Raw genomic sequence first — 18,658 nt, 5'->3', positions numbered from 1 at the left:
AGGTCGGTGCAGCCCCCGTGCCCCAGCTCTGCCCGGACAGGGGGGCTCTGCCCCACAGTCCCACCGCGGCAGCGGGTCCTGGTGGCACAGCACTGGCTCCTCCCCGTGGTGTGGGGGGTCCCTGGGTCCCATCACAGCCGTGCTCTGTGGCTGAGGCTGTGTCACCCGCGGTGCCACCTCTGGCCACCCCAAGACCCTGTTTTCCCCCTGCAGGTTCCCCGCGGGAGGGCTCAGTGAAGAAGCTGCTGTTTTACACCGGGGACAGCGTGGAGGGGAGTGACAGCGGGGCAGCCCCAGGTAGGGGCACAGGGCAGGAACCCAGCGGGGAGTGCTGGGGACAGGGGACACGGCAGGGCTGGGGAGCTGAGGGGACACGTCCCCCCACGTTAGTGGGCAGAGAAGCATCACCTTTCCCTGAGGGACCAAGGGCCACCAACACATCGCTGGTGGCACGGCCAGAGGAGGGTGGCATGGCCAGAGGAGGATGGCACAGCCAGAGGGGGATGGCACAGCCAGTCCCTGCCACAGCCACTGGGTCAGTGCCATGTACCCCCGTGCCAGTCCCAGCCCCCCCTGCCCTGCCTGGGCACAGAACCCTGGATGGCTACGACGATGCCACAGCTGGAACCCTGGATGGCCACGACGATGCCACGGCTGGAACCCTGGATGGCCACAACGATGCCATGGCTGGAACCCTGGATGGCTATGACGATGCCACAGCAGGAACCTCGGATGGCTACGATGATGCCATGGCTGGAACCCTGGATGGCTACGACAATGCCACGGCCATGCCAGAGGAGTCCCCCGCTCCCAGCACTGGGGACATCTCTGAGGGAGTGGCACGGAGGGGCTGGATCTGTGTCCCACCCACAGGTAAGAGGGACCACAGCTGCCCTGTCCCCCCTGGAGAGCCACTCCACAGGGGTTTGGCTGCAGTGGCGAGCTGGGATCTGGCACCAGATCCATGGGGGCTGCAGAAATACCCCAGGTGGGGTCTGGAGGGGGGACACGGAGCTGTCCCCCTCAGGCACCTGCCTTTTCTCTCCCCAAGGTGGGAGCTGCCCCCCTCCAAGTCCCCCCGGAGCCACAGGGGACCCCCCGGGACAGCCCCCGGCGCACATGGACTGTGATGATGTCGGCACTGGCGCCCTGGGGACGTCGCAGTGAGGATGTCCCGGCCATGTCCCATCCCTGGGGACACGTGTGCAGGGTGGGGGGGCTATGGCCATGGAGGTCACGTCTCCCTGACCAGGACTGCAGTGCAGGCAGAAAAGTGCTCTAGTGTAGGGATTTTCTTTTATATCAAAGTGAATTTCTCTTTTTTCCTATTAAAACCCCAAACTGGCTGAAGACTCACTCCCAAGTTGGCACCTCACTCCCAGGTACATCACCCATCCCTTGGGGATGTGGGGCAGGAGCTGGTACTGCAGATACATCCCTGGGCACGATGGGATCAGGGGGAAGAGCACAGTCTCCTGGGATTGGCTCCAGGGTCTTTATTTCTTTATTTGGCATTGACAAACCCATACAGTTACTCCCACCAACACTGTGGGGAAAAAGGAGAAGACAGGAGCTGGACATCTTGCAGGTGCAGCAGGGTGTCCTCCCTGTGCCCCCCTGTGTGGCACAGGCTCAGACTCACGTGGCAGCACCAAGAACTAGGGTGGGAATGGCTCTGGTTTTTGGAAGGACCTTTCCTAAAGGATTGGAGCTCTCCTGAAGGAGGGAATTGCCTTCCTGCCGCCTGGCTGGACCCCACGGTGGCAGGGCAGCCGGGCCATGGCCCCCACCTCTGGCACATCATGCTCCAGGAGGTTCCTGATCTTCAGATCGGGCTTCAGGGCCTGGAGAGCGGCCAGTTCCTGCAGCACGTCCTGGCTTAACCCATCCGTGCTCAGCCTTGGGATGGAGGAAGGAGGAAAAGAGGAGAAGGTGTTAAACCTTGTTAGGAGGGAGGTGTTCAACCACCCAGAATGCTGGTGCCCCCAGCAATGGGGATGCTGGGCATGGAAAGGGGCCGTGCCAGGGCCCTCACCCCAGGGTCCGCAGTGGGCAGGCGGGATGCCGGAGCTGCTGGCAGAGATGCAGGATGCCATCAGCTCCCAGATCGTTGTCACTCAGGTCCAGGCAGGTGAGATGAGGCCCCTCCAGCAGCTGTGCAGCCAGGGCTGGGCAGCAGGCGCCCGTCAGCCGGCAGCTCCCCAGCCTGTGGGACCAGGGAAACAGGGAAGGGGGGGTTTGACCATCCGGCGGGTGAGCTGTTCCAGGTGGGAAGGAGGGAGCTCTGGTTGGCCCCTTACCGCAGCGTCTGCAGCGGGCAGGCGCGGTGCTGGAGCCCCTGGCACAGCAGCTGCACCCCGGCATCGCGCAGCCCCTCGCTGAAGGACAAATCCAGCTCCTCCAGCCACGGGCTGGTGCCCAGCACGGCAGCGAGGTCCTCACAGCAGCTGCTGGTGAGGCGGGAATAACGCAGCCTGACGGGAACCCGTGCAAAAGATCATCCAGTGGCACCAGGACGTCTGAGGGCCCCCAGTGCCACCCCACCATGGTGACAGTCCCCACCGTGGTGCCACTGCTCTGGAGCTCCTTGCCCTGGGACAGGGGGGATAGAGGGACAATTCCACCCCAAAGGGACTCCTTTCAGGCACTTCCCCAGCTCTCCGCTCCAGCCTGTGGGAGATGCCCGTGGGATGCCGGGGGGTTCTGGGGGTGCCAGGGCCACTCACCGCAGGACGCGCAGGCGGCAGCCAGGACGCCGCAGACCCTGGCACAGCAGGCGCACGCCGCGGTCGCCCAGCGCGCCGTCGCCCAGCTCCAGCTGCGCCAGGCTGGGGTGTTCCGCCAGCAGCGCCGCCAGCTCGGCGCAGCAGCTCTCGGACAGCCGGCACCACTGCAGCCTGCGGGAGAACCACGGGGAAAGGCAGGCTCAGCACACCCATCCCAGCTGCTCACCCGCCCACCAAACCCCAGGGAACACACCCTCCCACAGCCAAGCGGGCCCGGCCTCACCCCAGCCACGTGCTGCTGTCCCCAGGGAGCAGCGGGGCACTGCGAGGGGTGACCATGCACCCACACAGCTCCTGTCCCTTCTGCCCAGGGCACCACCCACCCACCCACTCCCCTCCGGTTCGGGTGCCCCCACCCACACCCCCATCCCAGCCGCGGTTTGGGCTCAGCGCCGAGCGCACGTCTCTCACCGGAGCACCCGCAGGGCACTGCCTGGGTGCCGCAGTGCCCGGCACAGCAGGTGGATGGGGCAGTGCAGCTCCTCCTGCCGCAGCTCAGCGGTGGCACCAGGACGTCCTCCAGCTCCCGAGGCTCCAGAGCTGCAGGGGGACAGAGCCGTGGGGCACAGGCAGCCCTCACTGGTGCCAGGAGCTCCTGGCTTTGACACTGTCACACAACCCCCCGAGCAGAGCCTTCAGCTCATAGGAGGGCTCCTCAGGAGGGACCTCTGTGGCTTTGGAGGTGCGAAGGATCACAAGTGTTACTTCTGGAGCCACCTGGGGTGACTTAAATCACAGGGTGCACTTAACATTTCTGCACCAGGGATCTCCCCTTTGCCTGTGAGAAGGGGGACGTGAAACCAGAGCGACACCTGCACACAGGTGGGTCTGGTCAGGCTTGGGAAGTCGAGCCAAGATGCTCTATCTCCACCAATCCCACAACATGCTGTGGACAGGGGAGCCCACATGCTCCTTGTGCTCCCCAAGAATAAATAAAATCCTCCACTGAGGAACTAAACCCCCAGGGAAAGGCCAAGCTGGTGTTTGGGTGGAAGGAGCTGAAATGCCTTTAAAACCATCCTTTGGGGCAGAGGAGGAGAAATCTTTGCAGTTTGGGGTCACCAAAGCAAGGAGGGGCAGGACTTACCAGGGCACCAACGCATCCAGCTCCACCCTAGGATCCTGCTGGTGGAAGGAGCATCCCCGGAGGGTGACACAGCCCAGCCCAGCCCACTGCTGGATGCAGAAGGAAAGTGCCACTTGGTCGTAGAGAGTCAACTTCATGTCCTGCAAGTCCAGCTCACTGAAATGACCCAACGCACTTTGTGCAAAGCTCTTCTCATTCATCTCGAACAAGAAGTGGAAAGTGTCCAACTCCGAAATCTTCAGCGCTTGGCTGGGGTGGGAGATGCTCCTGTGCCTCCCCTGAAGCCACTTCAGCAAGTCTTCCCTGGCTTGTGGTGAAATCCTGCACCCAATGGTTTTGTCCACATACTCCATGGATTTTTGGCTGACTAAACCAAAGAGGAACTGCACTGTTACATTCAAATCCTTCCTGGACTCACTGTAGCTTTCTAGTAACTTACTTACATCCTTCTCAAGCCCCCCCAAGTCACTGACCGTTTCCTCATCGTCCTCCAGAACATAAAACATCGCTGCAAAAAACTCCTGGAGGTGCAGATGGGTGAAGCCGTAGACCTTCCCGTGGTCTCCACCTTCCTTTGAGATTTTCTCGTTGAGGAAGAGGGGAAGAAGGTCTGGCTGGCCCAAGCCACGGTCCCTGATCTCCTTCTCCTCAAAGAGGACCTTGTGCTTCCAGATGCCATCGGCAGCCAAGGAGCAAAGCCGGAGAAGGAACCTCTGGAGGACCTGTGGATTGTCCCTGTCCCTGTGCTTCAGTAACTGGGAGAGGTAAGACATGGTCATCCTTGTGGTGGCTTTGGAGCACTCAAGGAGGTTTTTCTTCCTGCAAAGCTCTTGTTCAAGGATGGTGCAGACAGCCCAGCTCATGACGGGGATGACGCACAAGCTGTAGAGGATCTCATTGCCTCTGGCAAACCTGAAGGCCATGTCAGCTTTGTTGGCATTCTCAAAATATCTGTGGAAATATTCCTCCCTCATGGCTGCTGAAAATCCCAGTATCTCTGCGTAATACTCCCCCTCCAGGCACTGCCCCAGGCTTTGAAGAGCCGTTGGCCTCGTGGTGATGAGCAAAGAAGCCTCTGGGAGAACAGTCCCCTTCAACAAGCTCATCAGGGTGGTTTCCAGCGGCTTCACCTCCCTAGGGTCAAAGCTCAGCTCAGCCTCAGGCTGAACCAACGAAAATCCCAGGGCCTCGAAGCCATCAAAAACGAACAGGATCTTCTGGTCATCCAGGATCCCCCCAGCCGGCACTCGCTGGTGAGGGCAGCACTGTGAAACCAGGTCTGCCACACTCGCTTCCTTGGGAAGGGCGATGCCTTTACAGTCAATGCAGAAGACACAGTCAAACTGCTCGTGGAGGGTCCCTTCTCCCCACTCCACCATCACCTTCCTGACCGTCGTCGTCTTCCCCATCCCCGGGGCCCCCACCAGCACCACGACCCGCGGTGTTTGCCCGTCCTCGTCGGGTCTGAACAGCGTCTGTGCGGTGACGGTGGCTGGTCCATTGCTGGTGCTGGCACATCCCACAGCTCCACGCTCAGCCCCGTGCCCGCTCCCAGGCTCCCTGGCGATGGTCAGGGCGGTGTAGTGGCTGCGGATGGATGGGTTCTCCCCGGGACTGGAGGCCCCTGCTCCGTCTCGGAGGAACTCCCGGACCATGTGCTCTCTGTAGTTCCGCTTGTACTCTGTGCCAATGAGGAGAACAGTCAGTCCCAATCCCAGACGAACTCCCAGCCAGCCCAACTGCACTCCTGACACACCAATGGACACTCATTCCAACACTCAGACCTTTCCTAAGTCTGGCAGAGGCAATAAGGACATAATCTGTGAGGGTTTAGGGTTGCAGGGGTTCTCCTCCTGGGTGCCCTCAACATCCTGATCCACCAACCCGTTTCAACCATCCTCATCCACCTGGGAGCAAATGCAACTGCCTGGGGCCAGCTGCAGCCTCTGTCCCCTTCCACTCACGCTGCCGGGGACAAAGCCCGGGCTGTGCAAGCACTGTGCCTGGGCTCCTGGCTCCAAAGCACGGAGCTCTGCAGAGATATCCTTAATGCCCATCCCAGGAGGAAAGGATCTGCCTGCCTGGGAAGTGCTGAGAGCGCTGGATGAGCTTTAAAGTCACTTCCAACCCGAACCATTTTGTGGTTCCATGATTTTAAACAATGCATTTATCGAGGAGTTACAAGCCCGTGTAATTCAGTGCAAGGATGAGCTGCCTGGACAGAGGTGGTGACACTGTTCCCTAGCACTGCTCAAACTGGGAATGCCCAGGCCCATGGCAGCAGGTGGGGAGGCTGCTCAGGGATTCCAGGCTATTCACAGCCCCTCCTGGGTAGCTGGGCTTGGATTTTCACTGCAAGAACTTTCTGCTGCCAGGTAAACCCACCTTGGCTGCTGCAGCAAGTCACTCCACTGTGAGAAACGTCCTTCATCCTGCTTTCCCGGGAGTTCAAGGCAAGGAGAAATGGCTGCTGCCCAAACAGCCACTGGGTTTTGCTGCTGTGTAGCCCTTTCCTCCTTCTCCAGCCGTGGGTGGGTTGTAACTGGGGCTCTAGGAAAGGAGAGAGGCTCCTTTAGGAGCTTTGGATGCTCAGGGATGAAATGAGTGTGAGCCTGTGCTGTGACCTGATCTCCTGGTTTTCCTGCTCTAGTTTATGGACTGGGTACCTGTGTCTGGATTAGGAGGGGGTAACCCTCTTGATGATTTTATTTTCCATGAGCGATAATTTTCTTTCCATGATGGAAAAACAAAATGCTTTAGGACGATGTGTTTAGCAAAGTTGCCTTTGAGAAACACCGGGGAAGGGAGAAAGGATGTTTTAAGGCACATTGGGAATTTAAGGACTCCTTATTGACTCTTTATTTCCCTGCTCAGAGTCAAACATCTCCTGCTTGCAGAACATCAAATAATTCTGGGAATAACTGCTTCTCTCTAAAGGAAATGGTCTCAAGTTGTGCCAGGGGAGGTTCAGACTGCATATTAGGGAAAACTTCTTCACAGAAAGGGCTGTCCAGCCCTGGCACAGGCTGCCCAGGGTTCTAAAAGCCACGAGGATGTGGCACTTGGGGACACAGGTTAGTGGTGGCCTTGGCAGTGCTGGGGGAATGGCTGGACTCCATGGTCTCAGGGGGCATTTCCAGCCTGAACAATTCCATGATGTTCCTTCCCTAGGATGCTGCTGCCCCCAACGTCCCCCAGTGGGTTTTGCAGGGGGGCTGCCCAGGAGCCAGGGTTGTTCTTATCCCTGCTAACTCCTCCTGGGGTGTGGTGTGAGCAGGAGGGAGGAGGAAAATCCAGCAGCACCATTTCTGAAGGTTTCCCACTCCCTCTGACCTTGAAAAAGCCATTTTCACCTTGCTGTGTCTTGGTCTGGAATGCTGCTCACTGTGCCTGTGCTGCGTTAGGGGGGATGTGACCCACTTTCCAGGGGTCCTTCCCATGCCTGGTGCCACGGGATTTTGGAGCCCTGCCCAGCTCTGGGGCTGCTTCCCTGCCTTCTCCTCTCTGCCATGGGGAGGGGTGGGGGGGGAGGTTATTGTTTTTACAGCTCATTTCCTTTGCTTCCCTTTTTCCTACCTCAGTAAAACACGTTTCTTAAATTCAGAATTTAAATATAATGCCAACTCAAGTCTGAGGCCTCTGAAAGCATCACGTGGGGCTGTTTATCTCCCGAGGCAGAGGCAGCATGTGTGAACACAAGGAAACTGCTGCCAGAACCCCCTGGCCTCGGCTCATCCAGGCTCTGGGGAACGGAGCTGGCGATTTCCACTTGCAGGAGGCTCCCTCCCTCCTCCTGCCACACTGAAGATATTCCTGCCTGATACAGAAGTGGCAGAAAGGTTTTACTAGTCCTGGAAGCAGCAGTTCTCCTGCACTGAATCATGGATTTCCACCAGCTTTGCAGGAATTCAGCCCCTCTCTGCTGCTGGCAGTAAATCAGTAAATTTGGGAGGCGTTACGAAGGGGAGCAGCTGTTTGCAGCCATGGAAAGGTCCTGGATGTGCCTGGCACAAGCCCCTAGAAGAGCAGGAAGTGCTGGCACTGCTGGGTGCAGGAGCAGGAAGTGCTGGCACTGCTGGGTGCAGGACCAGACAGGGAAGAGAGGGAACATCAGCATCAGCCACAGCTAATCCCATCCGTGCCAGCCTGTCTGAGCCCAGCCGGCTCCTGGAGCCAAGGACTACAGCAGGATAACCTTGCTCATCCCTGCTCCACGGGGGTATGGGGAGCTGCATCTGAAACCAGCCCCTGGAAGCACAGCCTTTCCCGGGAGATTTGGGTTCTTGCATCCAGCTCCTTGTTCTGCAGTTCACTTCAAACGAGGGCAGAATTGTCCTTTACAGTGGGATTTAAGCAGCCTGAGTACTTTTAGGCATGACACGCACCTGGCTTGGATCTGGTGGGCAGTTTGGCAGAGCCAGAGAGGGTCAAGGAACAAAATCCTGAATTTTCTCTGGAGTTTCAGCCCTTCTGCACTGAGTTTGTCCATGGCTGAGCTGATGCCTGGCTGCCATTCATGGGAGAGAGGAAACTCAGCGAGCACAGAGGTGAAGTGAGTTATTCTGCAGGCAGCTGAGCTGACAAAGTTGTTTCTCATGGATTTCTGGGTGTAATCTCCATAAAATATCAAGTCTTTGTCCAAAATTACATGAGGGTACTGATGGAGGAAGATGGGCAAGCAGCACACAGCCTGTGTGCTCTGAAATAAGGGCTAGAAAGAGCTCTAGACAATCCCAGAACCTGCTGTGGTTTGGGATGCAAGCAGGATGTGACCCAGTCTTGGGAATTTGAGCCCTGTGCCTGGCTGGAGGGGTGAGGCTGTAACAGGGAGGGCCCTTTGCTTTTAGCTGGTGTGGATGAGGAGGAGGAGCAGGCTGTGCCTGGCAGTGCCTGGCTGGATGACAGCGCTCCGCAGCGGGACCGGGCTGTGTGCCCGGCTCCAGTCTGGCCTTGGGCTGCCTGCAGCCTCTCCCGGACCTTGTGGGAGTTTGGGAAGGGGGGGCAGACTCCAGCACCCTGGGGCGAGGGGGAGTTTGGGGAGAAGGGAAGCAGAGCTGGTACAAAACTACCCCAAGGTGCAGCATTTCAGTGTCCTCCTTCCACTAAGCAGAGCTTCTCCTTAGCAGTACATTCCTGAACTCCCTGCTGGGGATCATCTCACTTGGAAATCCCTTATCCTGGTCTTTTTCCTGTGGTCTACACACAGGCATCCCAATTTATCAGGCTGGCCCCCTCCCATTTTTCCTGCCCAGTATGTCCCCCCCACTTTGTTGCCCTGTTCCCTGTAATTGCTGCAAACCCAGGCAGGATTTGGAGGAGAAACAAGCAGAGCAGGCAGAGGGGTCAACACTGCAGGGACAGCCCTGAACTGCTGAGCCAGCTCAGCCCCAAACGACAGGGGATGTGGAGATGCAGCTGGGCTGCCTTAACCACCCTGCGGCCCCCCCTTGGCATCCTGCCCCCCCCCCCCCAGATCCCAGCCCTTCCCTCCGGATTGGAGCGCCCTCTCCCCCCCTCCCTGCTCTCCATCTTCATGCAGTCTGCAGAGGTGCATTGTGGGAAACTCCCAAGTTTCCCCCCCTCCTCTGCCTGCCTCCCTCCCTCCTCTCTGCGCAGAGCCAGCTCCCAAGGTGTGACTCGTCCAGCCGAAGGACAGAGGTACGGGATGGCGCTGGGCCGGGGGGTGAGGGGCGGAGGGGCCGGGGGTCCCGGCCCTCGGCAGGGGGATGTGCAGATGTCCCGCCCGGGGTGACAAAGCGGAACAGAGACACGGAGCTACCTGCTCAAGGTGAGTGCCCAGCTCCTCGCAGCCGCCCGGGACGGAGGCCGGGGTTGCCATGCCGGCCGGCTCCGGAGCGGGGACCCGCACAGCTCTCCCTGCCGGAGGCAAAACGCGCCTTTTTAACCCAAAACGAGGAGCCCGGCGAGGACGGCTGGCCCCCAGCGGCTCCCTCCCCGTGTCCTCAGCTCCCGTGTTCTGCTCCCTGAAGGTCAGGCAGCCAGAGAGGCTGTTCCTGCAAACGCACGGGAGCCTCCTGCCTGCTTCCTGCCTGCGGCTTCCCGCTGCCTCCCGTACCTGCTGCCCCTGCGGGATGTGCCGCGCTGCCGATCCCAGCCGCGCTGCCGATCCCACTGCCCCCGCCGGGCTCCGGAGAGGGGAAGGAGAGGGCCCGGCTGCGGCAGAAACGCTCCGGAGGCAGAAGGGCTGAGCGGCCGGGGAAGGAGCCGGCCATGTGCCGGAAACAGGGCTGCTGGGAGGGAGGAGGGGGAGCAGCATCCCGGGCTAGACCGTTCCAGCCTTGGCAGGAAAGCTGGTACACTTCCCTGGAACGTTTTGAGCGGTTTTCCCAGCTGGTTGTGGTTTTTTTTGTTGTTTTGTTTTGTTTTGTTTGTTTTTTTTTTTTTCCCCTCCTATCTGCATGAGTTTGCTTGCCCTTCTCTCTGCCTGGATTTCATGGCTCTTCTTTAATTCCGTCAGTGCTGAGGCAGGAGGAAAGCGTGCCCAGGAACAGCCAGCAGCTTGGCTCAGCCTTCACCTTTTCCAAGGAAAGGGGGGTGTTCTGCTAGGCAGGAGGCCTTTGATATCAGGGAGGGGGGGTATCCTTTGATATGACCCCTGGCTTGTGCTGGAAAGGAGCTCACGAAGGGAAATCTGCCCCACCCCCCCCAAAAAAAAAACCCCAAAACCAAAAAGGAGAAAGATGAGCCAATAAGTGCCTATTTTAAGGGAGAATATTGCACCGAAAGGGGTGGGAGGGAGCAGGATACCAGACCAGGGCTCCTGAGTCACGGTGTGTGCTTCCAGGGAGAAAACGCTTTGGGAACGTCTCAGGCTTTTCAGTCCCTGCTCTCTGCGCACCCATGTGCATCCCCGTGTTTGCAGGGACTTGTTGATTTATTCGCTCCTGTTTACTTCTCTGCCTACCTGGTGGCTTCTGGGGGAGGGGAAGAAGGAGGATTTTTTTAAAATTGAATCGAGGTCAGCTTGGAAAAACTTGGGTATTGGGACAAGAGGAGGAAGCCTCCCCGTAGCCGCCCCCCGGCACAGCCCCGCTTTCCTGGGTGGGGCTTGGGCAGGATGCCGTCAGGAGAGGGAGGATGGACTCCGCTGGATTAAGCTCCCTGCTCCATCTCAAGCCTGACCTCCAAAAGTCTGACCTTCACAGGTTTGACCTTCAGCGTTCTCCATCTGTCCTTTCTCAGCCACGGTGCTCAACACCAGCCTCTAACCCCGTGATACTATGGAAGGATGGGGGAAGAAATTCCAGATTTCCTCTGCATTTGGATACTCATCCCTCTGCATCCATCCCCTCCGCTGGGGGCTGGCGAGTGCCCTGGCACAGTCTCCCCATCCTGGGTTGGGTGTAGGGACAGGCAGACAGGGCAGAGGGAGGGATGGAGCTCTCTGGGCAGGGATTTCTATGCTGGAGGAGCTTTGGCCATCCTTCCCAGATCTCATTCCCAGCTTTCTGCAGGGAATGAGAGCGCTCTGGTTTTGCTGCACAAGGGAAGGGATGGGTTTTACCCCGGAGCATGCCAGGAGCCTGCCTGGAAGGTCACTGCCTCGTGTGGAATTGGCCCCTTGTCTGCCTGCAGTGGCTTCTTACGTTTCAGCTGCAGAGCAACAGTTTCCAGGCTGACGCCTGCAGATCCGGGGGCTGCCAGATTCCAGACCCAGCTCTGCACGTGTGGAATTGCCTCCAGAATCTTTTTGCTGGCCACAGCTGAGCTGCAAAGGGGGGGATGGCATGAAAGCCTGGTGTGATCCTGCATCAGGCAGAAGGGATGGATGCCCATAAGCTGGGGAGCGATGATAAATTTTCTGCTGCTTCCTGCAGTGGTTGGGGTTATTTTACTGTGTCCCATACATGCCTCATCCTTTTTTGCTTGAGAGTACTGAATTTGGGATACTGGCCTCAGGAAGAGGCCTTAGAAGCAAGATCTGTCAGAAAGGAAACCAGCCTTCTGCAGCTGGGAACTGGCCTGTGGCTGCTCAGAGAGCAGCACCCCAATTTGGAAGCATCTCTCCTCTTGCCCAAGGCTTTTCCCAAGTGCTGGCAGGCTCAGGGTAAGGAGGAGTGCTTTGTGGTGGGAAGGAATGGATGTCCACCCTTATCCAAGAGGCAGGGAAAACTTGCTGACCCTCTCATGTCATCCCTGAGCTGGCACCACAGACGCAGAGGTGAGCAGAGACCCGAGGCCTGCCCCATGGCCCCAGCCAGGGTGTTAGGGTGGATGTGGGAAATCTCTATTCCCTGGGGAGCATTTTGGGGGTGTACCCTCCCTCCTGGGCTGTAACCTCCCTCTGCATGGTTGAGCAGAGCCAACATGGTGCAGACCTGCAGGAGCTGGAGGAGGGAGAGTCGCTGATGCCAAGAGATGGAGCTGTGCTTGGTGGGGTGATTGTTACCTTTGCAATAGCAGGAGGCTCCTGGGCTGGCTTCTCCTGGACTTTGGGGCTCTGGTGACCTGCCTTCTGGTGTCACAGGAGGTCCCAGACTGCCCCCAGGAAAGGCTGTGCCACCTCTCAGTGCAGTAACTCGTCCCCAGTGCCACAGAGTCCCTGGTATTGAATTTTTGGCTCTGGAAGGGCTGGAAAAGCATTATAAAAAACTGAAATGAGTGTGTTTGGAGAAGTCAAGACCTGAGGAGGTGCCCAGGGTAGGGTGCAGGATGCACCCAGATCCCTGTGAGGTGTCACACTCGTGGGTTAAAGCTCCATGATTCCTGTTGCTGCTGCACATCTTGTACTGCATCTCCCGACCTGTTCCCGATTGAAACCACTCCAGTGCTTTGATACAGTGTCCTGACAAATAACCACCATGGAAAAAAAGTCATTCTGCCTGACAGTCCTTTCCTTTGTTCCCTGAATTTCTGTCTTGGGGTGAGGGGTGCTCAGTTCTGCCAGGGAGAGGCTTAAGACCCACTGAAGGGTAAAAACTACCATTTTGTTCTGCTACAAAAAATAGAACAGCATTTAGTTCTGTGTCTGAAGGGGGATCAAACCCAGGATTAAAGCTGGGCCAGCACAGCAAAGTGAGGTGCTCTGAACCCTCTTCTGGGGGCATGTGGACTGTGTTAGGGCCCTGAGGAGCCAGGCTTTGCAGCGGGGTATTTCCAACCCAATCTCAGCAAAGTGTTTTCACATCCTCTTAAATCCTGGAAATTATTTTCCTGTAAGATGTGTCCGAGGGTGCAGCTGCACGGCGGGGGCTGGTGGCACTGGAATGGGTGACCAGGCGGTTGTACAGCCTTGCCAGGTGTGAATCCTCCCCCCGACAGCAGGTCGGGCCGTGCCGGGTGTACCTTGGTGCCCACCCAGAGCACGTGGCTGGAGCACAAAACCTCCTGTTTCCCACGACTGTTTTGGTGATGCCTTGGTTTTGCTGTGCACGTGGCTGTGTACAGGCAGGGGGGGCTTACCAGGGCAGGTTGGAGCTGTGTTTGGGGTTAAAAACCCCAAAAAGAACAAAAGCTTAGCCCCTGGCAGGAGTGTGGTGTGTCTGCAACGCCTCCTCCCTCTCTTGGAGAATAAAATGTCTGCCACGTCCCTCCCAGGAGGCCTCTGGGGACAGGAGGTGTGTGGCTTGCAGAGGTGGCACTTGGCTCAGAACTTGTCATCTGCAGAGGTCATGGTGTGGGAAGAGACCATAAATGTCCTTTCTCTGGGCTCTTCCTGGCGGGGAGTCTGAAGTGCTGTGTCACCTGTGTGGGCAGCGTGGCCGGGCAGCCTCCAGAGAGGACACTGGCACCGGTGTTACAAGCCACCTCTGTGCAGTTGGTGACCCGGGGTCTGCATCCCACAGCCCTTCCCTTTGCAGCAAAAGCTGCCAGTTTTGCTGGGCCACAGGAGCCCGTCCTGTTCCCACATCTCACCCTGGGGCCAGGTATAACCCAATCACCCGGGCTGGGAGAGGTGACACAGCTCAGTGACAGTGGGAGAGAGGAGGGGTTGGTCCTGGCCACGCTCTGGGGGCTGTGGGGGTGGTGGATGCTGGTTTTTGGTCGTTGCCAGCCCCAGCTGGACCAGCGGTGAGTGTGCTGGGACTCGGAGCAGCCGCAGGAATGCCGCAGCCGCGGAGCAGAGGCTGTGCTGGCAAATCTCCCCCTGTGGCAGCAATTTGAGGCTGCTGCCACTGTTAAAATACTTCAGCGTCTGACAGTCTCCATGTCAAGATTCAAAGGGCTTGTTTGAGAGGGAAATGTTTAATCCAGGGCTGGGGAAGGGGAGGGAGGGGGGATGTGGGGAGTAGCAAACAACAGATTGGGAAAAGGATTCATAAATATCTCATCAGAGTGAAGTGGGTCAATGGTGTTTGCTGTGACTTGGTGCTGCTGTCTCCGAGGGTTGGATTTGGGAGGGCTGGGAAGCACAGCAGGCTCCTGCACAGCCTGTTCCTGGTGCACTGAGGCTGTTTAAAAGCATCTGTGACAAGTGACTCCGCTGGCGTGGTGCTCGCGTTGTGTTTCATCACATTCGCTGTGCGTTGCGTCAGGAGTGGGGGGCTGAAACAGCCTGGGAGGGAGCTAAAATCCTCCTTGGGGAGCTGCTCACGGCAGCTGAGCGAACACAAGCTCCTTATGTAAAGCTGCTTTAATATTTATGGTAATATCAAGAGGCGGTGCATTACCTCATCTGTCTTCACAGCACTTCTTGGGGACGGGAAAGGCTTAGTCACTACTCTGCCATCGCTCCTCTTGGGTGCTTGCCTGGCATCTCCCTGCCTTTAACGTGTTTTTTCCCCCAGCAGCTCAGAAAAGGGGAGAAATGCTATTTTTCTCCCGTTGGAACTGGAGAGTTGAAGTGCTGGGAAACAAAATGTGCTGCTCAGTTGCAGGAGGAGGCTGGGAAGGGGCAGGGGACTGGACACAAATCCTCCCGGCCCTGACAGATCACTCCACACGTGGCAGAGGGAGCAGGCACAGACCCCTGAGGACACTTCCTGAAGGACAGGGTGGTCCCAGGTGCGTTCCTTAGGGGTTAGACAAGAAGGTGGAGGAGAGCAGGAAGGGGAGAGCGCTGGGAAAGGAGCTCCCTCCCCTGTGCTGGAGAAACGCTCAGCCACCTTTGGTGCCAACTGGTGTTTCCTTGTGGAGAGCAAAGGTGTGTCTGCTGTGTGCACTAGTTAATGAGTGCTTTTTTTCCAGACATGTAGGAATGGCAAAGAAGGGAAGAGGAGATTAGGGTATAATCTTAGTCTTTCCTGCCATTTCTGAGTCTTTCTGCCCAGCATTGCTCCAGCTCAGATGTCGTCCGTAGCTATTTCTGAGATGAATGGTTTCAACCAGAGGGCACCTGGAGTGTAGGGGTGGACCTTTGGTGTGGGATAAATCCTGATACATAACCCCACTGTGCTGGTTGAATCCTTCCTGGCTGACCGTCTCAGTGTGGCAGCTGAGGACCCGATGGAAGTGTGCTGCTTTCCATAAAAGAAGGAATACCCTACGGATGAGCTTCCTGCCACACCCCACACCCCGGGGCAGCTGCTTGGTCTTGCAAAGTGACTGACTTTTCCTTCCAGACTGCAGCAGGAGGGGAAGATGAGGGGATCTGGGGATGGGATGGGGCTGGTCCCTGCAGAGGGAAGAGGCCATCCTGACGGAGCAGTGCTATGGCACAGCTTGGCAGTGACTCATCCGCTCCTTCGGAGCAGGATTGATGCAGCTTTCATCTGCGCACGCAGGAGACAGATGAATAGATGTGTTTGCTAATTTGCTGGGAACTGAGGCAGAAAAGGTGCCCTTCAGGGAGCCAAGGAAAGCTGTTCTCCCCTCTGCCTGTTGCTCAGGCTGAGGGCAGCTTGTTGCGCTGGGTGAGTCCGACTGCGCTGACCTTGAGAGCTGCAACAACCAGGAGCATCCCAGGAGATCTGTGGTGTTTGTGTGCCAGTTCTTGCAGCAGCAGGAATTTGGAAGGCTTTTCTTTTTTCATTTTTCTCCTTTATCCCTGGTTTTATTGTGCCTGCTCCTTTTTCCCAGCCTGAGAAAGAGCTGGGTTAGCTGCTGGCAATGAAAAGCTCCCTGAAAGGGCACTGATTGTTAAACAGAAATGGCATGGAGGGGGGGAAAAAGGGAGGAAATGAAGCTTGTCTCCCACAAAACCTTGTTCCCAAGTGCTGCTGCCTGTGTAGGAGGCAGAGGCAGAGCTGGAAGGGGGAGGAATGGGTAGCCAGGCAGAGACAGCAGCTGATGAGGAGAAGGGAGGAATAAATAGATGTGAGGAGCTACAAAGAAGAAAGCAAAGGTAGAGAAATGTGTCATTAGAGAAAAAACTTTGTGTGATGGAATGAGGGAAGAAGAGGAGACAAAGGGATGGGGGGGGAACCCTCATGTGCAGGTTTAGTTTTTGGCTATGAGAAAAGCACCTTTCAGTCTGGGGTGGGAGACAGAAGTGCTAAATATCAGCACATGATCGTGCCCATGGAAGTACAGGAGTGGAGAGTGGATATGATTCCCAAGGCAGGGAGTCTGGGAGGTACTTAACAGCATGAAGAGAGGGTTCAGTACTGTGATGCAAGGGGATGCTGTTAAGAGTCCCCAGTGTCCTGAGGAGCAGGAGGAGTCAGGCCAAAGGGTCTGGAGAGCTGCTGGGCAATCCTGTGGCTAATTCCAGTGATGGAAAATCACAGACAAAAGCCCTTTTATGTGGGCACTTAAGAACTGGAGATATTGATTTTTGGCTTAGTTTGGTTTCTACATCTTTTAAAACCTTTTCTGAGCTGTGTGAGGGGTTTGTGTTTCTTTTAGATGGAAATTCACTTAGAATCAAGAAATTCTGTTTGTGGCAGTGCAGGGCATGGCAGCAGGACAAGGCTCCATGGCCCAGCATGGGCTTTGAGCAAAACCAGCTCTCCTTCTCTCAGGAACCTGGAAATTGGGTCAGTGAGGGCTGTGGATAAACTGTGGGGTACTGGGCTGTGCAGGGTCCCCATTTCTCAGCAAAAAAGTGATTTTGCCTGCTCTGTGATTTACCCCATTTCCATAGGCTGCACGTGGCTTTCCTAGGGAAAGAGCAGAATTTCTATGCTTGTTCCAGGTGCTATAACCACACGAATATCAGTGTGTGAGTAGCCCAGCTAATTGATATCAAGGCGACTAAGCAGGTAATTCAATATTTATGCCACAATCGATCCGACTCTTCCCGCTTTAACCTCTGAGCCCGCTTTGGTCCTGGGCTCCACTTACTATTTCTTTGTGTCCTCTTTGTGCTGGGTGGAAAATGAGGCTAAATTCATCACAAACCAGAGGAGCAGAGTCCTTGTGAGTGACTGTGAGCAGCCTCAGCCCTGGATCCATGCAGGATTTGTACTGACAGAGCAGTAGGAATGCTCTCTGAAAGCAGCAGAAAAAGGTGAGGCAGGTGATATCTATAGAAATATTACAAAATGAGCAGTGAGAAGAAAATATTCTTGCACTTGGCCGTGTTTACCTCTCAAGTCCCAAGCCACAGAGAAGGTCTGAAGCTTGGTGAGCATCTGGGATGGTGTTTGTGTGGTACAAGGTGCCCAAGTGTCTGATACCCCTTCAGCGATGTGTGAGGGGAGAGCGGTGGAGTCTGGGCTTCCCAAAATGGTTTAATATCACAAACTCAGAAATGCAGGTACTGTCCAGCTGCACTCAGTGAGGCTATGGGGTTTTTATGGTCACCAGGCCTGGTGCAGCATGAGGAGCTGAACTTGAAAATCCTTGTGGGTGCCCTCCAATTTAGGATATTCAATGAGAGCTATGGAATTCCGTGATTTTGGTGCAACAGTTCCCTCAGTGACTGGGCTGGAGCAGCTGGTGGCCACTGAGCAATGGCTTACAAGGGAGAGCAGGAGAGGGGGCTGTTTCCATCTCATACTGGGCCATAAAGGGATGCCCAGCTTTGCTCTAGACCCAAACCTGGCATTTTTGTGAGCAGGTTTCCTGCAGGACAGCGTTCCTGCCTAGATGGACATGAAACCACCACATCTGTCAGCCTGTTTTCCAGAAGAGTCAGCAGCACAGACTGCAACCTTGGGACCTCCTTCCTGTCATTAGAGGAGAGATGTGCATTCTGAGCCGCTTTGGAAGGGATCTCTGTTTGTTGAGGTTTTTGAGGAGCCTCTCCAGCTCTCAGTCCAGACAGGTGATAAGCTCCGGTTTCCCTTAGCAGGCAGAAAGCTCCCAGCAGGCTCCTGGCAGCGCTGAAGGTCAGTGGGAGGCAGTGAAGCCGGTGGCTCGGATCCCACCGCTGCCTCTGCTGCCTCTGCTTACTCACTATTTCCCAGCTGGGAGCTGACCTGGTGCTGCCAGAGCCTGATGGCAAAGTGCCCAAAGTGCCCAGCGCCGTGTGCTCTCCTCCATCGCCTGGGTCTGCGGCCACGGGAGCTCCATCCCTGGCTTACCCTGCCCTGCCAGGTTTGGGGAGGGGATGTTTTTGTGGTGGTTCTGCAACCCTTCAAAGCCCACTTCCCAAACTGAACTTGGGACAGTGCTGCAACAGGAAGCGTGGAGGGTGAGACACGAGCAGGGAGGAGCCATCGCTTTCCCCTGGAACAAAGTGCTCTCTCCTCACCCCACAGGAATGGTGAGGGTAAACAAATGCAAAGTAAGATCTGTTTGGTTGGATGTGAGTTTCTCATTGCTGACAAATGGCACCACATACACAGCCAGGATGGACTTGTCTCGATTTGCCTGGTTAGGGCAGCCATAGATGACAGTCAGTCCGACTTGTTTAATGTTCTAGTTTGGTACTAGGGAGAAATTCTTCCCTGTGAGGGTGGGGAAGCCCTGGCACAGGTTGCCCAGAGAAGCTGTGGCT

At 56.6% G+C, this 18,658-nt stretch overlaps 2 protein-coding genes across 4 annotated transcripts in view; one reads left to right on the top strand and one right to left on the bottom strand.

Annotated features, from left to right (window-relative positions):
• Nucleotides 1-1,491: 1,491 nt before the first annotated feature.
• On the bottom strand, nt 1,492-8,367 carry NLRP3 (NLR family pyrin domain containing 3). Its single transcript, XM_017838015.1, has 8 exons — nt 8,259-8,367; nt 6,259-6,423; nt 3,874-5,554; nt 3,198-3,326; nt 2,727-2,897; nt 2,301-2,474; nt 2,036-2,206; nt 1,492-1,899 (listed from the first exon to the last, which is right to left on the bottom strand). The coding sequence occupies exons 2-8, from the start codon at nt 6,302-6,304 to the stop codon at nt 1,698-1,700; spliced, it is 2,574 nt and encodes an 857-aa protein (XP_017693504.1). The 5' UTR covers nt 6,305-6,423; nt 8,259-8,367; the 3' UTR covers nt 1,492-1,697.
• A 1,042-nt stretch (nt 8,368-9,409) lies between these two features.
• Nucleotides 9,410-18,658, top strand: part of CEND1 (cell cycle exit and neuronal differentiation 1) — a 17,667-nt gene continuing 8,418 nt past the window's right edge. Inside the window, exon 1 of one of the 3 annotated variants that reach the window (XM_017838011.1) lies at nt 9,410-9,531. The gene's annotated coding sequence lies outside the window, so the exon portion shown is untranslated. The other 2 variants (XM_017838013.1, XM_017838014.1) reach the window with 2 other exon arrangements.

The sequence above is a fragment of the Lepidothrix coronata genome, unplaced genomic scaffold (assembly GCF_001604755.1).
Source record: "Lepidothrix coronata isolate B3197 unplaced genomic scaffold, Lepidothrix_coronata-1.0 Scaffold319, whole genome shotgun sequence".
Lineage (NCBI taxonomy): Eukaryota > Metazoa > Chordata > Aves > Passeriformes > Pipridae > Lepidothrix > Lepidothrix coronata.
Note: the sequence above shows the minus strand (reverse complement) of the source record. Positions and strands in the feature narration are given on the sequence as shown.

What these genes read in the sequence shown, in the direction of transcription:
- NLRP3 (XM_017838015.1), bottom strand. Translation starts at nt 6,304, where the DNA reads ATGAAGGACGTTTCTCACAGTGGAGTGACTTGCTGCAGCAGCCAAG. An exon ending in GACTTGCTGCAGCAGCCAAG is followed by an intron (nt 5,555 to 6,258) that starts GTGGGTTTACCT and finishes TCATTGGCACAG; the next exon opens with AGTACAAGCGGAACTACAGA. An exon ending in AGTGCCCTGCGGGTGCTCCG is followed by an intron (nt 2,898 to 3,197) that starts GTGAGAGACGTG and finishes GTTCTCCCGCAG; the next exon opens with GCTGCAGTGGTGCCGGCTGT.